Source organism: Danio aesculapii, chromosome 1, assembly GCF_903798145.1.
Source record: "Danio aesculapii chromosome 1, fDanAes4.1, whole genome shotgun sequence".
In the NCBI taxonomy this organism is placed as follows: domain Eukaryota; kingdom Metazoa; phylum Chordata; class Actinopteri; order Cypriniformes; family Danionidae; genus Danio; species Danio aesculapii.
In genome coordinates, this window is record NC_079435.1 from 23,851,373 (window position 1) to 23,877,626 (window position 26,254).

A 26,254-nucleotide genomic window follows, 5' to 3' on the forward strand; every position below is an offset into this window, starting at 1 on the left:
TTAGACTATAATTGTACAACCAAAATCTATAATCGTTGCATCCCTAATGGTATCATGTTTGGTTGCCCACCTGTGCAATAAGTCAATTAGTGAAATTTCCAGGAAAGACAAACTTAAATTATTTAGAGATGGAATTGTTTCTAACATGATAACTTCATATAATTTCATTTCATAATGTAGGGCCAAAGGAGAAAAACGCTGTTTTACCAAACTCCGCACACACTCTAGGAACAGTTAAATGTCATTTCTAAGGATTTTGTATACTATAACTACAAGTATGATATGATAAAAGGTTACAAATAATAGATTTGTGATAGTTTGTAATAATAGATAGTGCACACTGCGGCACACTGAGATGGAACAAGTCTGGGATTGTTGTTTCCAGACGAACGCTACTTGCCTGGATCGAGCCAAGTGTAAAATTTAGTGGAGAGGGATTATGATGGGCATTGTTTTTCAATGGTTTGGCATGACCTCTGAATTCCAGTGAAAGGAGCTCTTAATGCTTCAGCATACCAATACATTTTAAACAATTTCATGCTCTCACTTTGTGAGAACAGTTTGGGGTTTAATATCAGTGCACAAAGAAAAGTCCATAAAATACATGTGTAAGCAAGTTTGTTGTGGAAAAACATGGCCTGCTCAGAGTCCTGACCTCAACCCAATAAAACAACTTTGGCATGAATTAAAGCAGAGACTGTGAGCCATACTTTTTCTTCATCATCAGTGGCTGACCTCACAAATGCGCTTCTAAAAGAGTGGTCAAAATGTCCCATGAACACACTCTAAACCTTGTGAAAAGCCTTCCCAGAAAAGCTGAAGCTATAGCTGCAGAGGGTGAGCCAACTCCATATTAAACCCAAAGGATTAAGATTGGGATTTTATTAAAGTTTCTGTGCCTGTAAAGGCAGATGTTCCAAAACTTTAGCCAATATAGTGTACTTGCCACATTTATTTAACAACAATCTAAATTTGAAAAAGCCTAGCTGAGATATAGAAAAATACAATATGATGCAGTTCAAATGATTTATTTATTCATGAATTAAATTGTATGTTTTGGTTCCAAAATAGTCATTTTATATTTATATACTGTATGTGCTGGTTTACAGTGCATGCTGTAGTGAAGAAAACATTTCATTAGTTTAGTATGAGAGACACTGAAGTGAAATGAAGTTAGTTTAGCTGAGCCTACCGGTTATAAAGGCTGTGGAAGCCTTACCACTGTGATCCAACACAAAATCATCCTGTGCATAACGGTACTTCTCAGGGCCGCACGCGATGAAAACGTCATCGTCCCCAAAGAAATCCTGCAAACTTATAATCTGGACAGAGAGAGGAAGGGGTGGGGGAAGAGACAAAAGGAGAAACACTGTTTAAGAAATGAATGGAAGTGACCATGTGACTTCAAGAGTCATGTGATAAACTGATAAAGTAGTTCACAATGCTGAATATCTGGGGTAAGAGCTGCAAATGTCAAGAGCTAGACTCTCTAGACTGAATCTGTGGACTGTTTTTCCTTGAATAGATTTAGATGTGATAAAATCTCTTCTTCTCTTATTGGTTTCTGAAAGAATGATTGTAAAATTACCTCAATGGCAGGCTATTTCATTTTCCTAAAATCTAGTTTTGGTTTGGTCGAGTTTGGTTGATAATGGTACGGAGTAGCTAAATACCCACTTGAATGTTAAAACTGCAGCCAAAGTCACATTGAATGCAATAAGAAATGGAAACCATAAGTTTTGGTTTAGTATTATTCTACATAGATTATAATATCTGGGAAACTGTTTATAATTAAAACATATATGATAATGAAGCCAAGTGAAAATATACACATTTATCACAGTACAGAAATTTATCAAAATACTCCTTTCTAGTGTATTTTTTCTTTAGTGAAGAAAAAAACTATGTGTGACACAGAATAAACAGTTAAAGAGAAGATAATAGCATATAGATTGGAGGACAGGTTGGTTCTCTTTATGTGTATTATAGGATGTTTGTCACTTTCCTGAAATACATACTGTAAGAGTGTTTATTAAAAATAGTACCCCTACTGCGAGTAACGCAATGTTCTCTTTTATCAAAGTACATATTTATTTGTGAGTGACTATTTTTGGTTGTCGAAATTTCTGTGCATCCATTTTTTTTGACATCATTTAAACTCAGTAAAACATAATGTCTTACAGAATACAAAACCAAAACAACCCAAAAAAACAAATTAAAATAATTTCAAAACTGATTTATGGATTGACTGTGAATCAATGAAAATGGCCATGCTTTTCCTTAAAAAGCCCCTATTATGGGTTTTTGAAAATGACCTTCCATGTAGTATGTAAAACAGCTTTAAGTGAAGTGAAATATCCAGCTAAGGCTTAAATCTTAAAGTGCACCGTGTTTAAATTCATCTATAAAAGAGTCGCCTCAGAGTGGTTCAAATGAACTGTCAGGGTAATGAATCTATAGCCATGTTGACGTGACATTGATACGGAACTCCACCCATTTGTTGCGCATGCAGTCCTGGGAAAATTTAACCACCTGGCCACAAACACTGTAGAAAGAAAAAGAGAAAGACAAACACTGTAGCAGATCCCTGTTCAATTATGTCGCGAAAACGCTGTGCTCTGAAGTGTGAGGGAAAGTGTTATTTTCCCTAACCAAAGACGAGGCTTTAAATAGTTAGTGGTTAAAGTTTATTTTCTTAAAAATACCTCAGCATTATAGCCCCAGCCTTGTGCTGTGTTACCGTCATTTTTCTGACGAGTGCTTCAGCAATCTACACGCTTAGAACTTGGGATTCGTCAGCCGTTTGTTAAAGGAAGGTCAGAAAAGACTATTGATGAATTGGACTTTGTCAGAGCTTGACAGGAACTTTACAGTACACAGTTCATGGATCAGTTTCTTCCTCCATTTTACAAGTGTAAGTGTGTGTGATTAAAATGGATGCGTCCTTATTTTCTCTAGCTTGCAAAATATGTATTTAATTGTGTTTTATTATTTGTAACCGCTCTATGCGGCTTGTACTGCATCTGGTTAACTCTTTATATTCTCATATCACGTCTAAAGCCATGCTGAAAACGTGCCACGTGTCGCTTTCTTTACGGATTTAAATTAGTTTGTGAGCTCACGATTCTCTGCCATTTGTCGTTGCTATGGCCACTGTCAGCTGTTCCTACACACATGCGGTGGTAAAGTTTCAAAATAGTTCAGCTTTTGCCACTGTGTGGATTAATACTGAATGTGTGTCATGGTTAAGAATAGAGCAATATGCTGGTGTTTAACTGCATTGCTTTAATGCTATCCTGCATTGGGCTCACACATACACTCTGCACTCTGACTACTTCAAAATTTTTGATAAGCCGTGGTGGGCATTTCTCCCTGTCTCGCGCTGAGTGCAGCCGACCAATCACAACAAATGGGTCATCGAACCAATCAGCGCAGGTTAGCATCGTGCTAAGGAGGGGTAGTCGTTGGGATAATTAGGTAAAAATAAATGCAAAATATAAGACAATAAAAGTGTTTTTTGACCTTTGACCTTGATTAGCCTGTTGTTGGAGATCCCAAAACCATAATATGACCTTTTATAATGCGTAATATGGGTTCTTTAACACTTTGAAAAAGTTTCAATACAATATGTTACAATAATTCAACTGTTACATAAAACAATGTTAATGTATTTTTTAGATATACATGATAATCCTAAAACATACATGCTTGGTGTAATTTCAAACCATGAGCTAAAGTTTTGTGTGTCTGTCTTGGGACAGTACAGACCAGCGAGGAGGAACAAAGAAAGTTTCCCACCCGACTTTTCCTCTCACGCCACTGGTCAGTCAGGAGAGACTGGGAGTTACCTGACCAATACCTTTAGATACCTGTTACACCCCCCAGTCCTCGCAGAAGGTTGGAGATACAAAGGAAGGCCTGTTTTTTGTACCTCATGACTCGCCTGAGTCCACATTTCGTATTTTTCGCAAATTATAACAGTTTTAAAGTTTGTGCCGCGTGTATCCTCTGATCTGTGCAGCAATCTCCACGCAAATGACAAGACTTCATCTGCCAAGCATCAGTAAAAAGATCATGGGAAGAGAGGGAAAGACCCAGAAAAACTGATATTAATCATGCGTTTACGTTGTGCCCTTTTTAAGGTGTTTACATACTTGGTGGTTCTTAATAGTTGTGCGGGACTAAGTAAGATTTGCCATTCTTTTATCTAAACTCTTTTAATTTCCTCGCTTTTTTTCTGTGTTTTTGTTGTTATTTTGTGTATGTTTGTTCATTATATGCTAGACTAGTCAATAAATCACGCTATAACCACGTTGGATTGTCTTTGTTTTGCCTCATAGAAACAGTCACTTTAACTGTAAAAGACTCTTGCTACCAGCTTATTAAGTTTACCAGAACTTCTAAACTATTCATCTACTTCACAAGAAGTTGTTATAATTCTCTTTCTAAATAAATAAAAAACTACAGAGTCCGCTCAGATGAGCGGGCGATATCATTGTTATATTTATTATTTAAATTAACTAGAATTTAATTCGGAATATTCATAATTAATAATAACTTGTTATTATTAATCACTAATATTCATAAATTGAGCTAATTTCACTACACAAATCACATATACTTTCTATGAATACAACATGCTCATTTATCATACGTTTACAATGAAAAACTATTGGAAAGCAGTGGAGTGGTATGTGAAAACATGTGTCTTGTGTGAATGCAAAAAAAGCCACAACTTGAGAGCACATGCGAGCACACCCACATACAAAAACCCGCAGTGGTAGTGGGCAATGAATGATGTCCGGATTTCAGCCCACTCCTCCACTCACAGAGGTGGGCAGCAAGAAACAGATGGTCCCAATGTGGAGCGCCATCAAACACACTAACATCCACATGGAATTGAGTAAAAGATTACAGACAGATGGAGAGAAGCGAGCCCCCTTCCACTTCACAAGGCTAATACTGTACAGAAAAAAGGCCAAGAGAGAATTGCTCTTGTATTTTATTAACGTGATGCTAATGGAAAATCACCTATTCAACAACTTTAATGTCAGTGGGTGTTTAATCTTTAAATATCCTCACACAAAAAAAACACAGGCCTTTTTGTATTATAATCTAACTGATTATAAATAATAAAAAGATGCAGTCACATTACTGAATTAACTAAAATCATTATTGGAGTTTAATGAAAAATTGGCTAATAAAAATGGCTGATAAAAAAAAAACTAGCAGTAAACAGTTTTTCATTGAGAAGTAATATTCTTTCTAAAAATGCTAAAATCCTATACTGTACGTATAATACTTCTCTCTGAATCGCATACAGTGCTGAAGTGTAAGGAATCCACACGGATGGTGTGTGGGATGACTCTTAAGCAGTATTTTCATCTATCAGCAGATCAGAGGAGCATATGGGCCCAGTTGCTCTATGGCCCATGTGCTGTGACAGAATACAGCCACACTGGGAGACTACTAGACATGCCTGAAATGTTTTAGCTATGATATTGGATCTATTAAACACAGTCTGGAATAAAGTCAAAAGTATTTTTGTAAACCGACTGTTGGAAGATTTAAATAATTTGTCAACTTAGATTCAAGAAAACATATGTTGTCAGAAAAAAGGGGGGATGGCCTAAGATGGTTGGATGGTTTTAGCTGGTCGACCAGCATGGTTTTAGAGGGGTTTTGGCCATTTCTAGGCTGGTTTCCAGCCTGGTCTTAGCTGGTCAGGCTGGGTGATTACCAGCTAAAACCAACTTGACCAGCCAAAGCCAGCTATGTCCAGCTTAAACCAGGCTGTAAAACTGGTTTTAGCTGGTTATAGCTTGTAATCACCCAGCCTGACCAGCTAAGACCTGGCCACAAATGGCTTGAAACCAGCCTGGAATTGGCTAATACTCTTTTAGGCATATAACATAAGACTGATATTTGGTTTTGATTCGATATTTGGTTGGTAGGGGAATATAACTGCATAAAATTGTATAAACATAATACAAGCATAGATAAAGAGGTAACATTTTACAATATGTACACATTGATGATAATAATTGTGGAACCAACATCACTACTTGCTATACACTTTTATACACATATACACTTATTTAACACACTTTACATGCCAATTTGCACATAACAGCTGCACATATAATGTTGTATATAGTAATAAACAAGTACATACACTTGTCAATCTGTATATTTGCACTCACTACTTACTTCTATTTTTTTAAATATATTTATTATTTGTTTTTTGTTCTGTCTCTGTAATTCTGTTGCACTGTAGAAGCTGTGTCACCAAAACAAATTCCTCGTATGTGTGAACATACCTGGCAATAAAGCTCTTTCTGATTCTGATTCTGATTGTTAATGTATATACTTACATGAACAATTAATGAACAATACATCTATTTTATCATATATTCATTGTCATTATCTTTTGTAAATGAAAATACAGTGGTTCATTATTAGGTCAAACCATGTTCACTGTCTCTTCATATTAGTAAACATACATTAACTAACATTAACTATCTATCCCACATTGTAAAGTGTTACCTACAATTACAATAGAGCAAAGAAAAAAACATTCTTCTGTTTTTGAGGAGTCTATCAGGATTCAGACAGAAATGTAATAATAGAATGTAAACTCCACAATATTATAAACTGTAGCATTTGGTCACCTATAATCATAACTCAACACTACAGTTCTGCAATTAACTGCAAAATATACTGCAAAATACACATTGCAATATCAATGCCAAAGCGATATATTGTGCAGCCCTACAGACTGCCATTAAAGCACTGGTTCTGAACAAGGGACCAAACCCAAAAACATTTAAAAACAGAAATATCCCAGTAAACAGCCGATCGGCCATTTTGTGTGTTCTCAACCAACACAATATCATGGCAATTTATAACTTTTTGATGTGGCTAATTTATATGAATTCGTACAATCTAATTCGTACAAGTTAGTACGATTTGCTCATCACCCAATGACGGTTGGGTTTAGTGGTGGGGTTGGGTACATTTTCATATGACTGAACTTGTACCAATTCGGTCGAATCAATCACTAAACTGACAAGACGTAAATTACTCACGCTTTCTCGTGAGATCAGGCTGTCTCAACACATATGACTGTGATCCAGAGGTCATTGATTGACCACTCTTCACTGCTGTTCATAGAGTGCTTACACAGATACGCAGACACTGGAGCATTAGAAATCCATGTTTATCCATCAGCGGATCTCTCTTATATCTGCTCACATACAAAATCAGCTGATAGATGCAATTCTCCAATTCAATTCAATTTGAATTTATTTTTATAGAGCTTTTACAATGTAGATTGTGTCAAAGTCGCTTAACATGTAGTAAAATCCAGATTTCTTCAGTGTCCTTGTATCTGTGTTTGTGCATGGTGAACAGTGATTGAGCATGTGGACACAATGATCAATCCGTAGTGTTTAAGAACCCCAACAGTTCAAATGTTACATTGAATGTTGAAATTGACTTTTAGAAAGGTTTTAAAAATGTCCATATCCAAAATACCAAAAATGATAAAAATACCAAAAATATCATGAAGCGTTTCCGTGGTTTTTTTTCTATTTTGAAAACAGCATTGTGAAAATACCCTATAAATACCCTAAAAATGTCCTATAACATGAGTCAGCAATGTACATTTGTACTTTTTTTTTTTAATCTCTTGTTGGAATATTCTGAAACAGAAACAGCTTATACCAATCACAATATTTACGGTAATATTCAAGCAGATTTGTTTTGTCAAGGTGGTCTACATGCAAAAGTTAAACCAGTTCCTAAAGCAGCAGAATGTAAGTCAATTCCACATTAAATAACCATGTAAAAACTGCAACTCCCATCTTTCCCAAGATTTGAGAAATTCTGAGCATATACTGTATGCCAGTTGGTTGCTAGGTTGTTTGTGGACTTCCTAGGAATTTTCTAGACTTTGTGACTTATTACAATCAACATTACAAATTACTAAACAAGTCTTTTACTGACGACTTTATTTTAAGTTCCTTGCAAGGTATTCATTAAGACTTGTATTATTAAGCTCCTCAAAGTCTTGTCTGGCCACCAAAACCCAGTAAAGTACAGGCCTGCACTCAGAGAGACTCGACAGGGTGGTGAAACTAATAACAGCCCTGCTTTTGCATGGCTGACAATAATGAAGGGTGTAGGAGCAGCACTTCTTTACACTGTCAAGACAAACAAAAAAGAAAGGGAGGGGGGGGGGGGTGTTAAGAAAGAGAAAGCATGCAAATGAGATACTCATGAGATTATGCTCAACACACTATACAATATATGGACAGGTCATATTGGCTTAAAACTATATTAACTTACAATATTATTTATTGTGATAAATTAAATGACAATAATTTATATGCATCCACTGAGAGACAAAAAGTATTGTTAAAGAAAATTATTATCTTTGCTATTTATTTAGTTTTTAACCCAAATATAGGCTGTTGTTAGGAAATAGGTTATGTAATATTTATTTCATTCATACTAGATGCTAGGGGGTGAAATCGTATATAAACTCCACGTATGCACCATAGAAGTAAATAAATCCTGTCATTACAGCGTTGGAGTTAAAAGATGATAAAAATACACAACAAACATGAAGACAATAAACACAACTGAATATATGACTGACCTGTGTAATTCAGTCATTTCTGGGTATTTTATAATAAGTATATTGATAATGCTAATGCTAATTAGCATAGCTATATCCATATTGTGATTTCTTCACCATTTTGCGATATGTAACCACACCTGGGGCCTGTACCATGATGGTGGCTGGACAAACTCAAGATTAGAGGATTAGTTTTTTTGAGTTGACATCATGCTTTGTTGGTTCCATGACACTGATCATCGATTTTATATATGTTAACTCAAGCTTTGATCCTGAATTCATGAATTGTGTGCACATGAAGGCAGGACATCAGTAGCAAATAGCCAATCACATGCCTAGAAACAAAAAAATACTCTGATAAACTTCTTGCAGGAGAGTCAGTGCAATTCAAAGCAAAGATTAAAAGATATAAAGAATTTATACACATTAATACAGCAAGATGATAATGTCCTTAAAAAAAGACTTAAGATTTACGACTTAAAAAACAGCTTACTTTATTAGTGCAGTAAAGTTGTGAAGTTCACAGTATGTATACACTGTAAAACTCAACAGTCAACTTTATCAAATGAAATGAGTATAGTTAACTCAAAACTGACTAAAAGTTAATTCTACTCATTTGAAAAGAATTGAACTGTGTTGAAGGTAATGAGTAAATTAAAGACCTCATTACTTCAACTTGAATGAAGTTCACAGTACTCGTATAGATTAGTTTTTTTTAACTCAAATGGTCTGTAGCAATCAGTTTCCTCAAACGGTTTGAGTTGTCTTAACTTATTGGGTTTTACAGTACTCAGTTGGTTTCAGTTCTCTTTATTTATTGGGTTTTACTGTGCTCAAATTGCTTCGCTTACTCAAATGGATTAAGTTCTCACTATTCATTAGGAGTAGTTTTTGAACTTAAATGGTTTGTTGCAATCGGTTTCCTCAAATGGTTTGAGTTACCTTAACTTTTTGCGTTTTACAGTGTAGTTATAAAATCTAAACTGGTGTATTTTAAAAGCTTTATCTACTCATTAAAGAACAAAGCTATACATTGGAGCTCTTTTTATTAGATTTACATATAAATCGACACAAAAAATGGTTATTAAACAAAAAATGAATCAGTGGAATACAACTATAATTTACATTATTGTGACATTTTTGTGGCTTTAGTTTGTGATAGCTAGAACATTACCAGAATATAACTTTCTTTGGAGCATGTTAGCCATGCAGCATAAGTTGTCAACAACAACAAGCGTGATTAAGGGCGATTAAGAGTGAATTCAAGCTACCTTCATGGTACTGTAAAATCCAGCATTGGTACGAACCAAACAGAAATGTAACTGGTTAATATGGTTAATCTGACTTCATGGTACAGGCCATTTTTTTTTTCACCCTGACCAAACTTGTACATGATTTTAGGTTTTATTGTTTTTATCGCAGGGAAACTAACATGAAAGGAGATTTACCAATATATAATAATAATAATAATAATAATAATAATATATAAATAACAGGAACTCAACAATCCCTACAACACACTATAGTATGGTGTTGAGTCATTTTAAGACCGGAAATTCAAAGCGTAATTGTTAACAAAGAGGATAAGACAAAGCAAGATCAGAATATTTGCCAAACAGACTTGATGGAGGATGAAACTTTACAACCCCTGCAAATGTACTGTTAGCTTTGCTGTTTCTTTCAAGCAAAATTGATTACACAGAGGCTTTGAATGAGCTGGAACCTTTGAGGCTTGAAGGAGTTTGTCAACCATTAGCTACTGAAGCACAGGAGGCGCAGTAAAGAAAAAGGTTTTCCTTGAGTCAGCCATTAATATAGGATGCCAGAAAAGGCAGAGTTGATAAATGAGTCTTTCACTGAGAAAATTAAGTTATGATTGTGTGTTCAGCAACTGATATGTTTGAAGTCATGTTTAATGGGGCACTTTCGCTGCCTGAGGGTTCATTGGGGTCAAAATGGATCAAAATACTGTAATAAGTGTAAACATATAATCGAAGAGGCAAGGACTCAAGAGTAAATCAATAGAAATCTTTGAGTTGTGCTCAATGTTGTACAAGACCTTACTGTTTGTTCTCATGCAGTATACTGTGCAATTGCTATGCTTCATTTACATTTTTAAGGAATACATTTATTCTATTGTACCTTTTACAAGTTTAATGGTTTGATTTTATTATGTAAGAATATTAATAAAAATTAAAAATCAGGAAATCCACAGCTTCCACAGCTCCAGCTACTCACAAAACACATCTAAAGCAGTTTCTAACGTCAGTCATCAAAAGTCTGACTGATGAGGATGAGGTGGAGAACGAGACATCAGCTTTCATTTATTACTTCAATGAGATAAGCTGTCAAACCACAGTAACATCAGCACCATAAACCCCCCACGCTAAATCTGCTGCGTGGGTCAATCAAAAGATTCGTCTACCACTGCAATATTTAACATCTGAATTTTAATTGTACTGTCTGCATTATGGCTGGAAGGGCATCCGCCATATTAAAAACATGTGCCAGATTAATTGGTGGTTCATTCCTCTGATAAATCAGGGACAAAGCTTAAGAAAAGAGTCTGGATTATTTTTAGTACAACTATTACTATTTGGACTCTGTGTAACCAGCAGTAATATTGGTACCAGATTCATCCTTGATTTCTCCAAATCCATAAGACTTAACACAAATGAATATAACATAAAAACATAACACAAATAAATATCTTTTTAACCAAGTCTGAGGGATTTATTTTCCTCCATTTGTCAGAAGCTCAAACATGCCAAGATGAGTAATGGTACAGTAATAGTTTTACATCATTTGATTACAACATGGAACTGTAATAACTGTACTGTATCGTCCTTCCTCACCAACCACACTCAAGTGGTTCTTGGCTGATCTTCTTTCTTCTGTTGAACACACACAAAAAAGATATTCTAAACATGCCGGTCAAGTATTTCCCAATATTTCTTCCATAATTTTAATCTTTCTATGAAAAGTGAAAGTAGCATCAAATAGCTAATCTCAAATCTGATATAATTGCAAGAGCTGTTAAAGAGAATAATGCTTTCGCTTTGTTTTGGCTTGAAACCATGTTAAAATTAATATTAAAACGGCCGCATTCAGACCCTTTTCACATTTTTGGGTTTCTCAGAAGTGGACGTCGTCATAGTTGGGAAAACTTAGAGTGCAGTGAATGGAAGAGTACAAGAAATAATGATTTTACAATCTTATTTACTCAAATAATAAAAGAAAAACTCCACGATTATGTTATAGAGACATTCAGAAAAAGGAAAACAATAGAGTCAGACTGATAATGGCAGCCAGAGGAGAGAATAACCTCAAATTTACTATCCTGTCCCATAGACGCTGCATTAGAAATACCTCACACAAGTGATAATTTGTTTGATATAATACATACATAAATACATATAAATGTGCATACGCATTAAAAAAAATCTAAACATTTAAAACTTTAAGGATTTACGATGCTGATGACCATTAAATGCGTCACAACAGGCTTGTGAAAAGGGTCCATTAAAGCTGTGTATCGATCATTGCACTTCCAATGCAATCTCGGAATCAGCCAATTCATGTATCAGTGCCGACTGACAGACGCACTCCACAATGATAAAGACACTGTTCTCAGATCAGCTTCTGTACACGCCATTTAAAGCGGAGCGAAAGTGGACACTTTGGGATTTGGGTGTTTTTTAAACAGACAAATACACTTAATAATAGGCTATGTAAACCTGTCTGTCCTGGCGTCTTTTATTTTAAACCCAAATTATTTTGTTTAAATGAGTATAAAATGTTACGAAAGTAATCGAATGCATTTATCGTAGATCTGTGGAATGGACCTCTGTTATCAAACAAAACAGTGTATCAAAATGAGAGATTCTCTGCTCTTGTAACCCCCGCTGGTGTTTCACCACTCATCCCGCTCCAAGCTAGGATTGAACCGGCAAACTTCCACATGGGAGTCGGTTGCTCTAACAAGGAGGCTAAAGACCATGGCCTCTAGCGACTGAGGTTTACCTGCACAGCACTTCACTAGCTGGCCCCGCTACACTCTTCACTAAGTAACTATAGTTACTTTAATCAATATTTAAAAACAGTGAATAAAAATTTAACTAAATTTTTCAATCTAATTCAATTTTTACTATAATGAATTATGTAATTTCTGTAAAGGCCATTGATTTTAATAGGCTAGTTTTTATTTTATTTTACCTTTTATTTATTTTTTTTCAATTAAAGTGTATCCCGTATTTTTTCATCCCACTGTTAACAGGTATGATTCTAAATAATGTTGGGAAAAAGCCACTATACTAGGAATTAAAAATACTATGAGAGTCAATGGGTGTTTTCCCAACATTTTTCTGTATATCTTCTATTATGTTCAACAGCAGAAAAAAAAATCTTTTTTTCTGCCTACATTTCTTTATTATCAAGTGGACAATGAGTAAATGATAACAAAATGTTAATTTTTGGTCTAAAATTATTTGGTTTATCCCTATAATAACGCTTTGTAGCATTTCAGGTGAACAGCCTTTCAGTGGAGAGACAGAATACTCTCAGATATGGTTAAAAATATCTTCATTTGTGTTCCAGAGATGACCCAATGATTATGGATTTGAAACAACATTGATAAATGACGATTCTACTTTCACTTTTCAGCCCATTTCAAATAAACGAACCCTTCAATACATTTTTCACAACACCATCTTTCTGAGATTCAGCTTTTAAACCAGCATTTTATTTAATGCTTGCTTTATTTTTTCCCCAAAACTTATGAGCGACAGAAGGTATTAAAAAGGTATTAAAAAAGGTATTAAAAAAAACTGTAAAAATATGTCAGAAACAAACAAACAAAAAAAAAAAAAAAACGGAACTGATACCAGTGAACAATTGTGCACGTGGAAATCCTTTCTTTACACCCGTCGGACTCACTTGATAAAGACTCCAGGCTGGGCAGACAAAAACAAAAGAGGGCATTGAGATCACAGGGTGACCCCGGCTGGCTCTGCTGACACGTTTCTGGTCATGTGCCAGCTCTGTGTCTCCAAGCGATGCCTACTGGAGCTGACAGGCCTGTCAGACAAGCCATGAACCCCAGATACTTTCTATTTGGTCTGCTACTTCACACAAAGTAATCACACAGACTGTTAGTTATACAAATATTGCATATGCAGATGGTGCTTAATATTAATAAGAAGGCAAACAAAGATTATTATTCAGATCATGACACTTCATGTTTGACCTAAATTAGTCTTTTAATCCTGATCTGCCCTTAAAACAAGTGAAGCAAATGATTTGTTGGTCTACATGCACTTCTAATGGGAGAGAGTAAACGTTTTGTGTGTGCAAGGAAGCACCTAATCTACACCTTTTTTGTCAAACAGTTCGTTTAATTCCAACTATAAGCATTTCAGGAGGATAAATTCACATGTGATTCCTTATACTTGCTAAGGTAAAGCTAATATGTGTGACTGAGAAAGATTAGGTTAGACGTCTAAATAAACGCTAGCTGACAGATTGAAAAGTATCGAAGACAAAGTGTCCTATTTATTGCTGTGAGTTGATTTATGAGATGCGATTTACGAGACCTGAAGTCTGTTGCCTCTGCTATCAGAGTGTATCAGGGATCAGTAGCTTGTTCACATTATTTTGTCATACACAGAGCGCTGTAAGGCTTTTAGCATGATAATGTTCTCCGTGGCTACATGTCAGTCAACCAACCCCCACTGTCCATCACACCAGATATATGCATTCAGCAGCAACTATTGCAGACACAACACACTCTTATTTGCACTGTTCCTAAATGGAAGTGTTTCTTTGTTAGTGCTGGACGTAATGTGATGCTTAAATGTAATGAAAGACGGACGAACCAACCAACCAACCAACCGACCCACCAACCAACCAACAAATGAATCAACCAACCAACCAACCAACTAACCAACGAACCAGCCAACCAGCCAACCAACCAACCAACCAGCCAACCAACCAACCAACCAGCCAACCAACCAACCAACCAACCAACCAACCAACAAATGAATCAACCAACCAACCAACCAACCAACCAACGAACCAGCCAACCAGCCAACCAACGAATGAACGAAGCAACGAACGAATGAATGAATAAATTACATGTATACACACACAAAAGAATGTAAACTAATAGTAATTATGCAGCTGAATCACAATGTGACCTCCCAGCAGGCACACAATGTCATGTGTTTGACGCTGATCTTTGGTGCTCTTTTGGTTGTGATGTCCAAAATTTCATGTGACCAAAATTTAACGTCAATTTGCTGTCTAATACCGACTTCATCTGTCGTTAATATTTGGTTGGTTTTAGGGTGTGTCATTAACTAACTAATATCCAAGATCATAATATGACATTCATACTACGTCAAAAGCTAACATCATTAGCCGTTAATCTTTGGTTGATTTTATGTTGTGAACTATTTAAAATTCATCTTGACGTCAACCCAATTTTCATATACAACGAAAATTCAAAGTTAGTCCAATGTTAGAGTCCAACGTCAATTTTTACATCAGTGTGGCGTCTGGTGCCTGCTGGGCTATTCGATTTTATTTTATTGATTATTAATTGGACGTGTCTAATTTTTCCTGAATCTATTATAGACATACAGTATATTAATCTGATTTTTGTATACTATCCTTATTCAAAGTTAGTCTGATGTTAGAGTTCAACGTCAATTTTACATCTGTGTGACGTCCGGTGCCTGCTGGGCTATAATATTTTATTTTCTTGATTATTAATGGGATGTGTTTAATTTTTCTTGCATCTATTACAGAAATACAGTATATTAATAAGATTTTCAAATATATCCAAAATTCAAAGTTAGTCTGATGTTAGAGTCCAATGTCAATTTTACGTTTGTGTGACATCTGGTGCATGCTGGGCTATAACATTTTATTTTATCAATTATTAATGGGACATGTTTAATTTTTCATGGATCTATTATAGAAATACAGTATATTAACCCAATGTTCATATACATCCAAAATTCAAAGTTAGTACGATGTTGGAGTTCAACGTCAATTTTATGTCTGTGTGCCGTCTGGTGCTAGCTGGGCTATAAGATTTGATTTTATTTGGTTATTAATAGCACATGGTTAATTTTTACTGGATCTATTATAGACATACAGTACATTGGTCTGATTTTAATATACAACCAAAATTCAAAGTTAGTCTGATGCTAGAGTCCTATGTCAATTTTACGTCTTTTATGGATTATTAATGGGACGCCTAAAATTTTTCCTTGATCTATTATAGAAATACAGTACATTAACCCGATTTTCATATATAACCAAAATTCAAAGTTAGTCTGATGTTAGAGTCCAACGTCAATTTTGCGTCTGTGTGACATCCAATGCGTGCTGGGTTATAACATTTTATTTTAATGATTATTAATGGGACAAGTTAAAATTTTTTTTAGATCTATTATAGAAATACTGTATATTAACCTGATTTCCATACACAACCAAAATTTTGTCAAAAGTTAGTCTGATGTTAGATTCCAATGTCCAAAATTTTACATCTGTGTGACATCTGATGTCTGCTGGGCTATAAAATTTAATTTTATTGATTATTAATGGCACGTGTTTAATTTTTCCTGCATCTATTATAGAAATACAGTATATTAATCCAATTTTCATATATATCCAAAGTTCAAAGTTAGTCTGATGTTAGAGTCCAACGTCAATTTTATGTCTGTGTGACGTCTGGTGCCAGCTGGGCTATAATATTTTATTTTATTTGATTATTAATGGCACATGTTTAATTTTTTACTGGATCTATTATAGAAATACAGTACATTGATCGGATTTTCATATACAACCAAAATTCAAAGTTAGTCTGATGTTAGAGTCCAACGTCAATTTTACATCTTTTATCGATTATTAATAGGATGAGTTAAATTTTTCCAGGATCTATTATAGAAATACAGTACATTAACCCGATTTTCATATACAACCAAAATTCAAAGTTAGTCTGATGTTAGAGTCCAACGTAAATTTTGCGTCTGTGTGACATCCAGTGCGTGCTGGCCTATAGCATTTTATTTTAATGATTATTAATGGGACATGTTTAATTTTTCCTAGATCTATTATAGAAATATAGTATATTAACCCGATTTCCATATACAACCAAAATTGAAAGTTAGTCTGATGTTAGAGTCCAATGTCAATTTTACGTCTGTGTGACGTCCGGTGCCAGCTGGGCTATAACATTTTATTTTATTGATTATTATTGGCACGTGTTTAATTTTTCCTGGATCTAATATAGCAAAACAGTATATTAAAAATGCATTTACAAGAAAAATATATGAATGGAATGATCACCCTACTTTAATTAATTTATTTCATTAAATTATTTATTTTATAAATTAAAATGAATTTCTTCTTACGTTAAAATGAAGAAAATTATTTTTAGAACAATGTGGACCTAACATGAACATACAACATGGCACAACTTCAAACTAGATTTTGTATGTAGATATTTTTCGCTAACCTAAATTATAATCAAAAGTCTGCCTACATTATAAGTTCATGTTTTACTGTTTCTTGACATAATTACTTGACATAATTGTATTTGTCCTATTTTGTTTCATTCTAGGTCACTTGCAGTCGCTGTAAGACCTCATATTAAAGGCTTACTCCTGGGTTATGCATTCATCCTTAGTTATAGCTAAGGACCACTTATTTTTCATTTTCCCTTCATGTCTGCAGGCTCGGCAAATCAGATTTCTTTCCAAGTATACGCTGAGATTAATGGCTTGAGCACAAAACATGTATTTAGAACATACTGTAACATAACATACATATTTCCCATTCCTAAGCAGATTTCAAAAAGCTTAAGATCTATGTAGAGGGTTTGTACAAATAACTTTAAAAACCAGCACAACTCTAATCAGTTTTTGAAGTGACCTGTGTGCTATTCGTGAGAATAATAATTACTTAAAGGATAGTTCCCTTAAAAATGAAAAAATTATGCATCCATGTGAGTTTCTTTTGTCTGCATTTGTGGCGTCTAGGCATGGGATGAAAACCGTTTTCAAGGTATATAGCAGTTTGGAAAAGTCAAGGCTTATAAACTGCCAATTTTTTTTGTTATGCTGTTCCTACGGTATATGTAAGATTTTTTTTCTTCTTTTTTTTCTTTTTGAGCCAACAGTATTTCCAGCAGAAAACATATCCAAAGATGCCGATTTAAGTTGTAAAGAAATCTGTGTTTTTGAAACTAATGAACACAGCAGAAGTCAATGATTCATTTAAATTATTTAGCCTGACATGTTTACTGTCCAAAATATTTAAAATGTTTTGCAAAATAAAATAAATATTGGAAAATATTGTGTTCAAAGGGGAAAAAAGTTTTTGTTTTTTACCCAGACATTTGAAAAGACATATTTTAGAGCAGTACCGTGACATTTTTAAATCATATTTTTATATCATACCATCAGAATCTAATACCGGCCCATGCCTAATGGTGTCCCATTTAAAATGTTGCGCAAAACTGAATGGGATAAATAGTTTTTCCTATAAGAAAAAAAACTGCACTACGGAAACACATTTAATAAATGAATTCCATGTCGGTTAGCACGTCGACACATGACACCAAGGTGCTCACGGTGACCTGAGTTTGATTCCTGCCTCGAGGTCCTTTGCCGGTCCTTCTCCTCTATCTACTCCCCATACTTTCCTGTCTGTAAATCTCCATTGTCCTATCAAAAATAAAGGTGAAAACCCCTAAAAAATAATTACTAAAGAATATATATAATAAAAAAAGAATTGCAGCATGTTAATCAAAAAGTCATGTGATGTTGTTTTAATACTGTATATCACATGATAACAAAAATGGGCATGATAGGATGGCACTAATAGTAATACTAATAACCTGCGGACTGACCATGTTGTCAAATAACTGGAAAGTTGTTTTGGTCATTCTAAAATCAACCAAAGTTCATCATAATAGTGGTTTGGTATTAATATCTCTCTGAACAAGAGATCTGCATGGGACAAATTTTTTAGTTCAGCAAGGTTTTATTCCGCACCCGGCCACTCCCGCCATATATTCTGCCTTTGTTTTCCCGCTGCCCGACTCAACCCGACCATACCCACTAAATTTAAATCTGGTTTAAATCTCACATTTAAATTGGGTACTACCAAAAGAGAGAGATAACAGATAAAACTGTAGGGTGTGCAAGGATTGTAGGCTAAATGTCAATTTTGTTTGCTCCTTTGGGGTGAGACATGAGTGCCGCCTTAAACCTGAGGTTCCAGTCTTGTGACTGCTAAAGGGTAAAACTTTGAGGTATTATCACATCTCACAGAGGTTTTTTTTTCCATTTGCATCTATGACGCATTAAAAAGGCTCCTGTACATCAAACTTTCCTGGGTTTCCTAACAGTAAACTGACTGTTTTTTAACGCAAGGACAGCACATCTTCACTTAGCTTTCCCATGTTTGAAAAGCCCGCTCTGAGGACTGTTACGCAGATGATGCACGCACAGACTTTGCGAAAAAAAAGCATGTGCAGAAAGCACTGATCAGGCATTCAGCATGTGTAAAAATCGTGACCGCTGGCTGTACCAGTGCTCAATAAGAATGAGGAAATCACAGATATGCTGTTCCGAAATAACGTCTGGACTCTGGAACACTATATTGTTAGATCGCCCACTCCTGTTCAAATTACACAAGAGTTACCGACCATTACTGCATTTCATTCAAAATGTATTCCCGCGCCGCAAGAAATCTGCTCGGGTATGCAGAACTCTACTCTGAACTTTCTTGAGCGGCTTCATCTTTAGAGGACTTTATTATACGAGAAAAAATGCCTACAGCAAATTTAGATTTTTCTTTTTGAATTTTGCCACCAGTTTAGCATGGGACAATAACAAGTTTTAAGATTTACAGCAGTTTGGAATAGTCAAGGTTTTAAAATTATACAGTGGCTCTGGTATACTTAATGTAAATTGTTTTTAAGGTGTTGTCAAAGACTGTTTTATGTATTATTTATTAATTTAGGGCAACAAAATCTACAGCAGCAAAGAACACCCATTTTAAAAGCTGCTGGTCAGCCCACAATTCAGCAAACATTTAAATAAACAAATTGCTTATGCACCTACATCCAAACATGCTTTGGACATGAACAGTGCAGTGGTTTACCTCATAATAATTCATGTTTTTTACCCAGACATTTAAAAAGAACTTATTTTAGAGAAGTAATTACAATACCATGAAACAGTGATATTTTTATCCATGGTCATTATATTGACTGAATCTTATACAGCCCAGATTATCAATAAGTGACTATTTTCTTTGAGTCATTGGTTGGAAACCAATATTTCAATTTTGTGCATAAGTCTAATTCTCATCTTTGGATGGTAACAGCAATTGGAGACCAATAATGTTTTGATTACATACGTTCTTCTAAATATCTTCTTCTTTTGTTCATCAGAAAAGAGAATCTCATCCAGGCTTAGAACAACTTGAGGGCGAGTAAATGATGACAGAATTTCCATTCTTTGGTTAACTATCCCTTCAAAGGGACAGTGTTCGCCCCTCTTCCCAGCCCTCTTGACTGCTCACATGGTTCCTCCCCTCTCCCATTTCCCCGGAGACCGACTTGTCCTTGTGCAGATTTAAAAAAGCATTATGGATTGTCTATTACCATGTCATTGCCTGCCATTATCGGCTAATCATAAAGCACGCAGCTGGGAGAAGACGTAACCCCACCAACATCTAGGCTAATACATCAAACCTGCTCAGCTTTATTTACTTATTACCAATCTGGCAACACAACAGTAAACTCCTGCCAAAGAAAGTGCAGCTTCTTTCTCTCCATCTGCTTCTGTGATGTAAAAGCAAGCAAAGCTCTTTAAAGGGGAATGAAAACTAAAGGGAAGTAGGCGATTGGCATTCATGGAGCTAGACATTTAGAAGCGTATCTGACTGAGAGAGTCTTGTGTTGGCTAGAAGAGATCCGCTAGCCCCCCTAAACGTGGCCCGCACCTGCCAGCTGCACTTTAAATCCCCCAGCCGTTAGGTTCAATTACAGCCGAGCTGGATGGAGGCTCAGCGGGACGTCCACACCCCAGCATCCCCACCCCCACCTGCAGAGAATTAGGCTGGGAATGCTCCGAAGCAGATGGCATCCAGTGGCTATCGTGTTAACATGCATGTTAACCCTAAATATTCATCATTTACTGCTTGATGAGGGTCTTTCTGTGATTTCAAGGCAGGGGCTAATTCTCAGGCTCGGATGGGTATTTGACTATGATTAAAGTGGTGCGGCTTGTTCGAGGCTTTTAACAACTATATTTATGGATTTTGACTGTAAATGATAAGGCCAACTTTGTTAGACCTCTTTGTTTTCTGTAGAGCAAAAATTAAATAGGGGCACATATGCTCCTTGCAAAATGGAAAAAACTAAATAAATAAACTCAATTTATTCAGTGCTTTTAGTGCTTTTATATAAAAAATGCACGCATAATTCAGTGTGTTTATGCATCTTTAGCTTTGCTTTCCTAATTAATAGTAATATATTTAATAATAATATGTTAAAATTAATATAATAATTTACAATGCTACCATTTTAATGATCAAATAAATGCCTTTATGAGCACAGGAAGCACAACTTTTGACTGACTGCAGTTGTAGTGCAATGATATAGACTTATAAAACACCAATGAATTAAAAATTTCAGCCAATATCACTCAGCCAAATATGGGCTTTAAGGCTACCTACCAGGCTTGAAGCCAGCTTAGTGAGAGGGGTGGTTCTTTGTTCTTAAAAAGTGTATTTTTTTGCAGTTATTCACCTCATTTTCTATTTAATTGTGAGGTTTAAATACATTTAGTGACATTTTAAGCACAATTTTTTGCTGGATGAGCTTGTCGAATGGTCATCATAACCACACTTTTTGATGTACCAAGAATATTCAACTTTCCTCAGTCAGAATTTGGCCATCTGAATAATAAACAATTAAAACAATACTACTACTACTACTACTACTACTACTACTACTACTAATAATAATAATAATAATAATAATAATAATAATAATAATAATAATGTAGAGCTTCATGATTTATTCTAGCCTCTCTTGTAAAGAGTAAATTAGAAAATTAATGGAAAACAACAGCCTTATTATTAAAATTGATTTTAATATGGGCTGTTTTTGGTGCTTCACATCTTTTCAGTGCTCATTTTTTTCTTTCAAGAATAAGGTCCAAGATTTAGAATAAAAGTTACATGTTAAACGTTTTCTCTATTTAACAACAATACAGTGGGTCAGTAGGGAAAGTTGACTTCACTTACGTCAGATTTTCCGTTAAAGCCTTAGATGGGTTATTTCCACAATTTATGATGGCATAGCAGTCAAAATAGGACAAATGAGCTCATATATGGGGCAAATTCTATACCTTTGTCAGTGAAGGGGGGGGGGGGTCTTTCAAGCCACTCAACCCCCCCTAGCCTGCCTTTAAAGGGCTACTATGATGGAAATAATTTTTTGTAAGCTGTTTGGACAGAGCTGTGTATAGGTACGGTGTTTCCACAGTCCACAGCAAATTTATAACATTATTGTAAGTGACTCATCGTTGCAGAAAGGCCTGAATTAACTCCACATCAAATACATCAAATAACTGTTGGGAAAGTTCCTACTGTAGTAAGGGAGATCTGCTTCATTCTTGTCTGTCACTGTGTTGCTTATGCGTGAGACGCATCAGGAGAAGCTACACCCATCATAGCAATAGTGAGCGATCTCTTTGGCTCTGACACACACGTGGGAACGATGGGCGAGAAGAACCAGCTCATTTGTATTAAAGGTACAAGCAACAAAAACAGCTACAAAGTCAAAACAGCTGAAATTTCCAATAAACACAAAGGTATAATAAATAATCTGATGGGTATTTCCAGCTGAGACTTTACAGACACAGTCTGGAGACACAAAAGTTTTATCTTAAATCTTGAAAAAGGGGTAAAATAGGTGCCCTTAAAAAACACTTAAGCATATTAGAAATGTAGGTCTTTTTTTTTTCAGAACAAGTTAATGACTTCTGCACAATAGACAGACAGCGAGAGAGACAGACAAATAGATAAGACAGGAAATAGCTAAGAGGGATCATGTGCTTAACTGAAAGAGGTCTAAAGCAGAGTCTTGTGGACCTCCTTAAGATTTTTGTGGGGAATGTATTGATTATGTTAAGCGCTAGAACAATCAAACAACAATAATATTACTTCCTCTCTGCCATTATACATCTCTGTTAAAATGTCCCTGCCTGATATGGGCCCTTGGGTATCATCAGAAACATCCGATGACAATATATACACTCGAGCAGTGGGTGTCCTTTACACCAAGTGTGTTCGCAGCTGTGCATTGAGAACATGCCGCCTCAAACTCTTTGCAGTCCTACTGAGGGCGTACCAACTGTAATCACATGTGACAAGCAGTGATGCCTTCCTCTAATAAAAAATGCTCTCAAGCTTCAAGTCTCTTATGGGTGCACACACATTAACATACGCACACACAACATGAAAGTAATAAGATGTGTGAAAAGCAGCTTAAATGCAAGACAAGTTTCAAGCAAGTCAGTCTGATGGATTTGCCCTGCATTTTGATCCAGCTGGATGTTTCTTAAAAGCTTATATATTAATATCCGCAAATGTAAAATTACAATCTGAATGATTTAATGCTTTGTCTTTTTCATTCTTTGTCTTTTTTTATTCTCATTCTTGATCCAGAGATTTAAGGAGATTCACCTCAGACATTAATCTTACTATAAGGCTAACAAAACAAATTCAGTGAGAGTACAGCAACTTAAACCTGCCTAATTACAGTGGTCGCTGATGTGAGCACTGAGCGGACAAGATAAACTGCAGAAATGCTGTGAAATGGTCTATATTCTTTACTGCAGATTCCACAAATGTCAAATGACTCTTTGGAGATGATTTTAAGCACAAATGATGTATATTAAATGTTAAAAATAAACTAACTTAGACAGAGTCCTGGATCGGGAGAGGGGGTTGGGGGGGGTCGGAGCACTCACTCTGATCCCCCGGGCTCTGCATTGGTTGGGGAAATTCCAAATTGAACCAAAAAAAGACAAACCATTACAATTGGCTTAAGATTGGCAATGGAAATTTGGGACATTGCAGACAGAGGCCTGTGCAACACCTATACTGTATATATTCAAAACATCACCATTTTTTTTCAGAAAACATATTTCTTTAAAGGTGCTGTTGACTTTAAATTTTCACCAGATGTTGATAACAACCAAAGAAATACATATATGCAAAGAAAACAACGGCAATTAGTTTACAAATTAATTTAAGTGTAATAAAATGAAATGACGCAATAAAAAAGTATTGAACACATGAAGAAATGGAGTTGTAGCATAGGAAGGGAAAGCCCAGACAGCAGCTGAAATCTCATTAGTTCTTCAGCAACCCTCTGCTCTTTGTCATTCAGCATTAGCAGCATGGTGAAGATGAAACCAGGGTGGACATTTCAGCAAGACAATGATCCAAAACACAGTCAATGAAACTCTCAAATTCTTTCAGAGAGAGCAAATCAAGTTGTAGAATGGCCCAGCCAATCACCTGACTCGAGTCCAACAGAAAATACAAAACAAAGATCAGTTTGGATAGACAAAACCCAGATAACCATCAAGATCAAGTCTGAATAAATCACACCTGAGCAATGCACATGACTTCATTCTACATATGAGAGTCGTCTTTAAGCTGCCATATTATAAACATTAAGTTGTAGCATGTTTCTCATGACCAAAAAGCATGACTTTATATTATGCCCCAATCAGATCACACAAATGTCACGATTTCCTTGACGTAGGGTGTCGTGGGAATTTGTAAACGAAAAATGGGCATTGTGTCACAAAATTAAATTGTTTTTTCTTGTGTGATGTGCCATAGTTCACGACAACCGATACCATGCCTGCAATGCTTCGCGACACCCTTTGCAAAGTCTAGCATGTTTCATTTTTTCTCGTTCTTCACGACGAGTTCCGTCACGTGGGTGACACTGTGCAATAGGAGTACATACTGAAATTTCTTGGTTATCTCAGCGGGTGCTGCCGTTAATGCTCCGGGTCAGGTAATCAAAAAATAAGCTGCATATTATGGGTGGGTCACAGGTGGATAAGATCAATCATTGGTTACGCAAACTTTTATTACCTTTTCTAAATGTTTTTAAGCAATGTTACCTGACAGATGGCACAAATATGCATCTTAATTCTCACAACGAGTTTCTGAGTTCAGTGCTGCGAATAAATTGTAAAAGCATGTCCTGCTTATTCAAATGTGCTATTAATAATGAAAACAGTTCAATATGGCTTCTCTGTAAATATTTAACTTTAATTTTATTTAGGCTAGATTATTATTTCGTTTAACAAACCAACACATTCTCGTTTCAATTCATGTTTTGGTGCATATAGCTGACTTGTTTTGAAGTGCTTCACCTAAAATGTTATTCGTTATTCTTGTTTATAGATAAATGACCAACAAAATATTAAGATAAAAATTCTACCAAACGAAATTCGTTTCAAAAATATATTTTTTACAAGAAAAATATACAAATTATATTTTTGTTTGAGCCCCTCCACTACTCAACAATACAGGTGGATAATTTGTTTTGCTTTGAGGAAAATAAGCATTTGTATCACAAATTTCAGTTATATATTTGCACATTTTTTAATATGTCATTATTTTATAGATTGAGCATCTGATTTTTGCTGCTGATGTGCTTTCATTTTTCCATCAGGCAAGTTCAGGCGAGGGAGTGTTTAATAAGCAACCCTGGCAAGAAAATATACATTTAGATTTCGGAGAATATCTTAATATTAAAAAGGAATCATTAGTTTAATCCTATTCATGCCATAATGAATGTTCTTAAATAACATAGTTATTAGTTGTCTGCAAGCATCAGTGTTTATTGAGATTGAAATAAGATAAAAAAATTTCAAATTGAGATAAGAAATATCGTTATAGCAAAACTTGTGATGCTTTGGGAAATAATGCTTGTCGTAGACGTCACGGGATGACTGATTGTAAAGGAAAGTGTAGTCTGGCACATTTGTTACCCACGCAAGTCAAGATTTTATCAAGAAAAAAAATTTAGCATAATCTGACATAGTGACTTTCATAACCGACATTAAAAATCGTGTGATCTGACCGGGGCTTTACAGAAATTAGTCAACAGATACACATAAAAAATCCTGGGTATCACTGCAGTGCTATTCAATCATACATTTTTAATGCTTATCACTGACAAACCATGCTATTTGTATGTATGCCAGAAGCTACTCCCACTGAGCCACTCACGAACATCAGGATTCCTTGTGCTGCAGGGTAGATGACAAGCTCATCCAAATCATGGCCAGCACTAGAGTCCTTATATATTAGTGCTGAACTGCCACTGGCTGATCAATCTCAGCTAGATGAAAGTCAATGAATAATGTAGAGCACTTTAGGCTAAAAGTGTAGAGCACTTTGGGCTGAAAGTCCATTTCACAAGTTAAGGCTGTCCAACATATGGCACAATTTAAATGTTTTCCACGAATGGACATCCTAATATCTTACCAT

General features: G+C 35.5%; 1 protein-coding gene across 5 annotated transcripts in view; it reads right to left on the reverse strand.

The window, feature by feature from the left end:
- Nucleotides 1-26,254, reverse strand: part of dclk2a (doublecortin-like kinase 2a) — a 113,736-nt gene that overhangs the window by 70,547 nt on the left and 16,935 nt on the right. For 3 of the 5 annotated variants that reach the window (XR_008837826.1, XM_056457668.1, XM_056457650.1), the window contains exon 3: nucleotides 1,193-1,322. Coding sequence is in view for 4 of the 5 variants with exons in the window: in XM_056457668.1 (XP_056313643.1) it covers nucleotides 1,193-1,322 (130 nt within the window). In the remaining variant the exon portion in view is untranslated. The remainder of the gene's footprint in view (nucleotides 1-1,192; nucleotides 1,323-26,254) is intronic. The other 2 variants (XM_056457677.1, XM_056457659.1) reach the window with 1 other exon arrangement.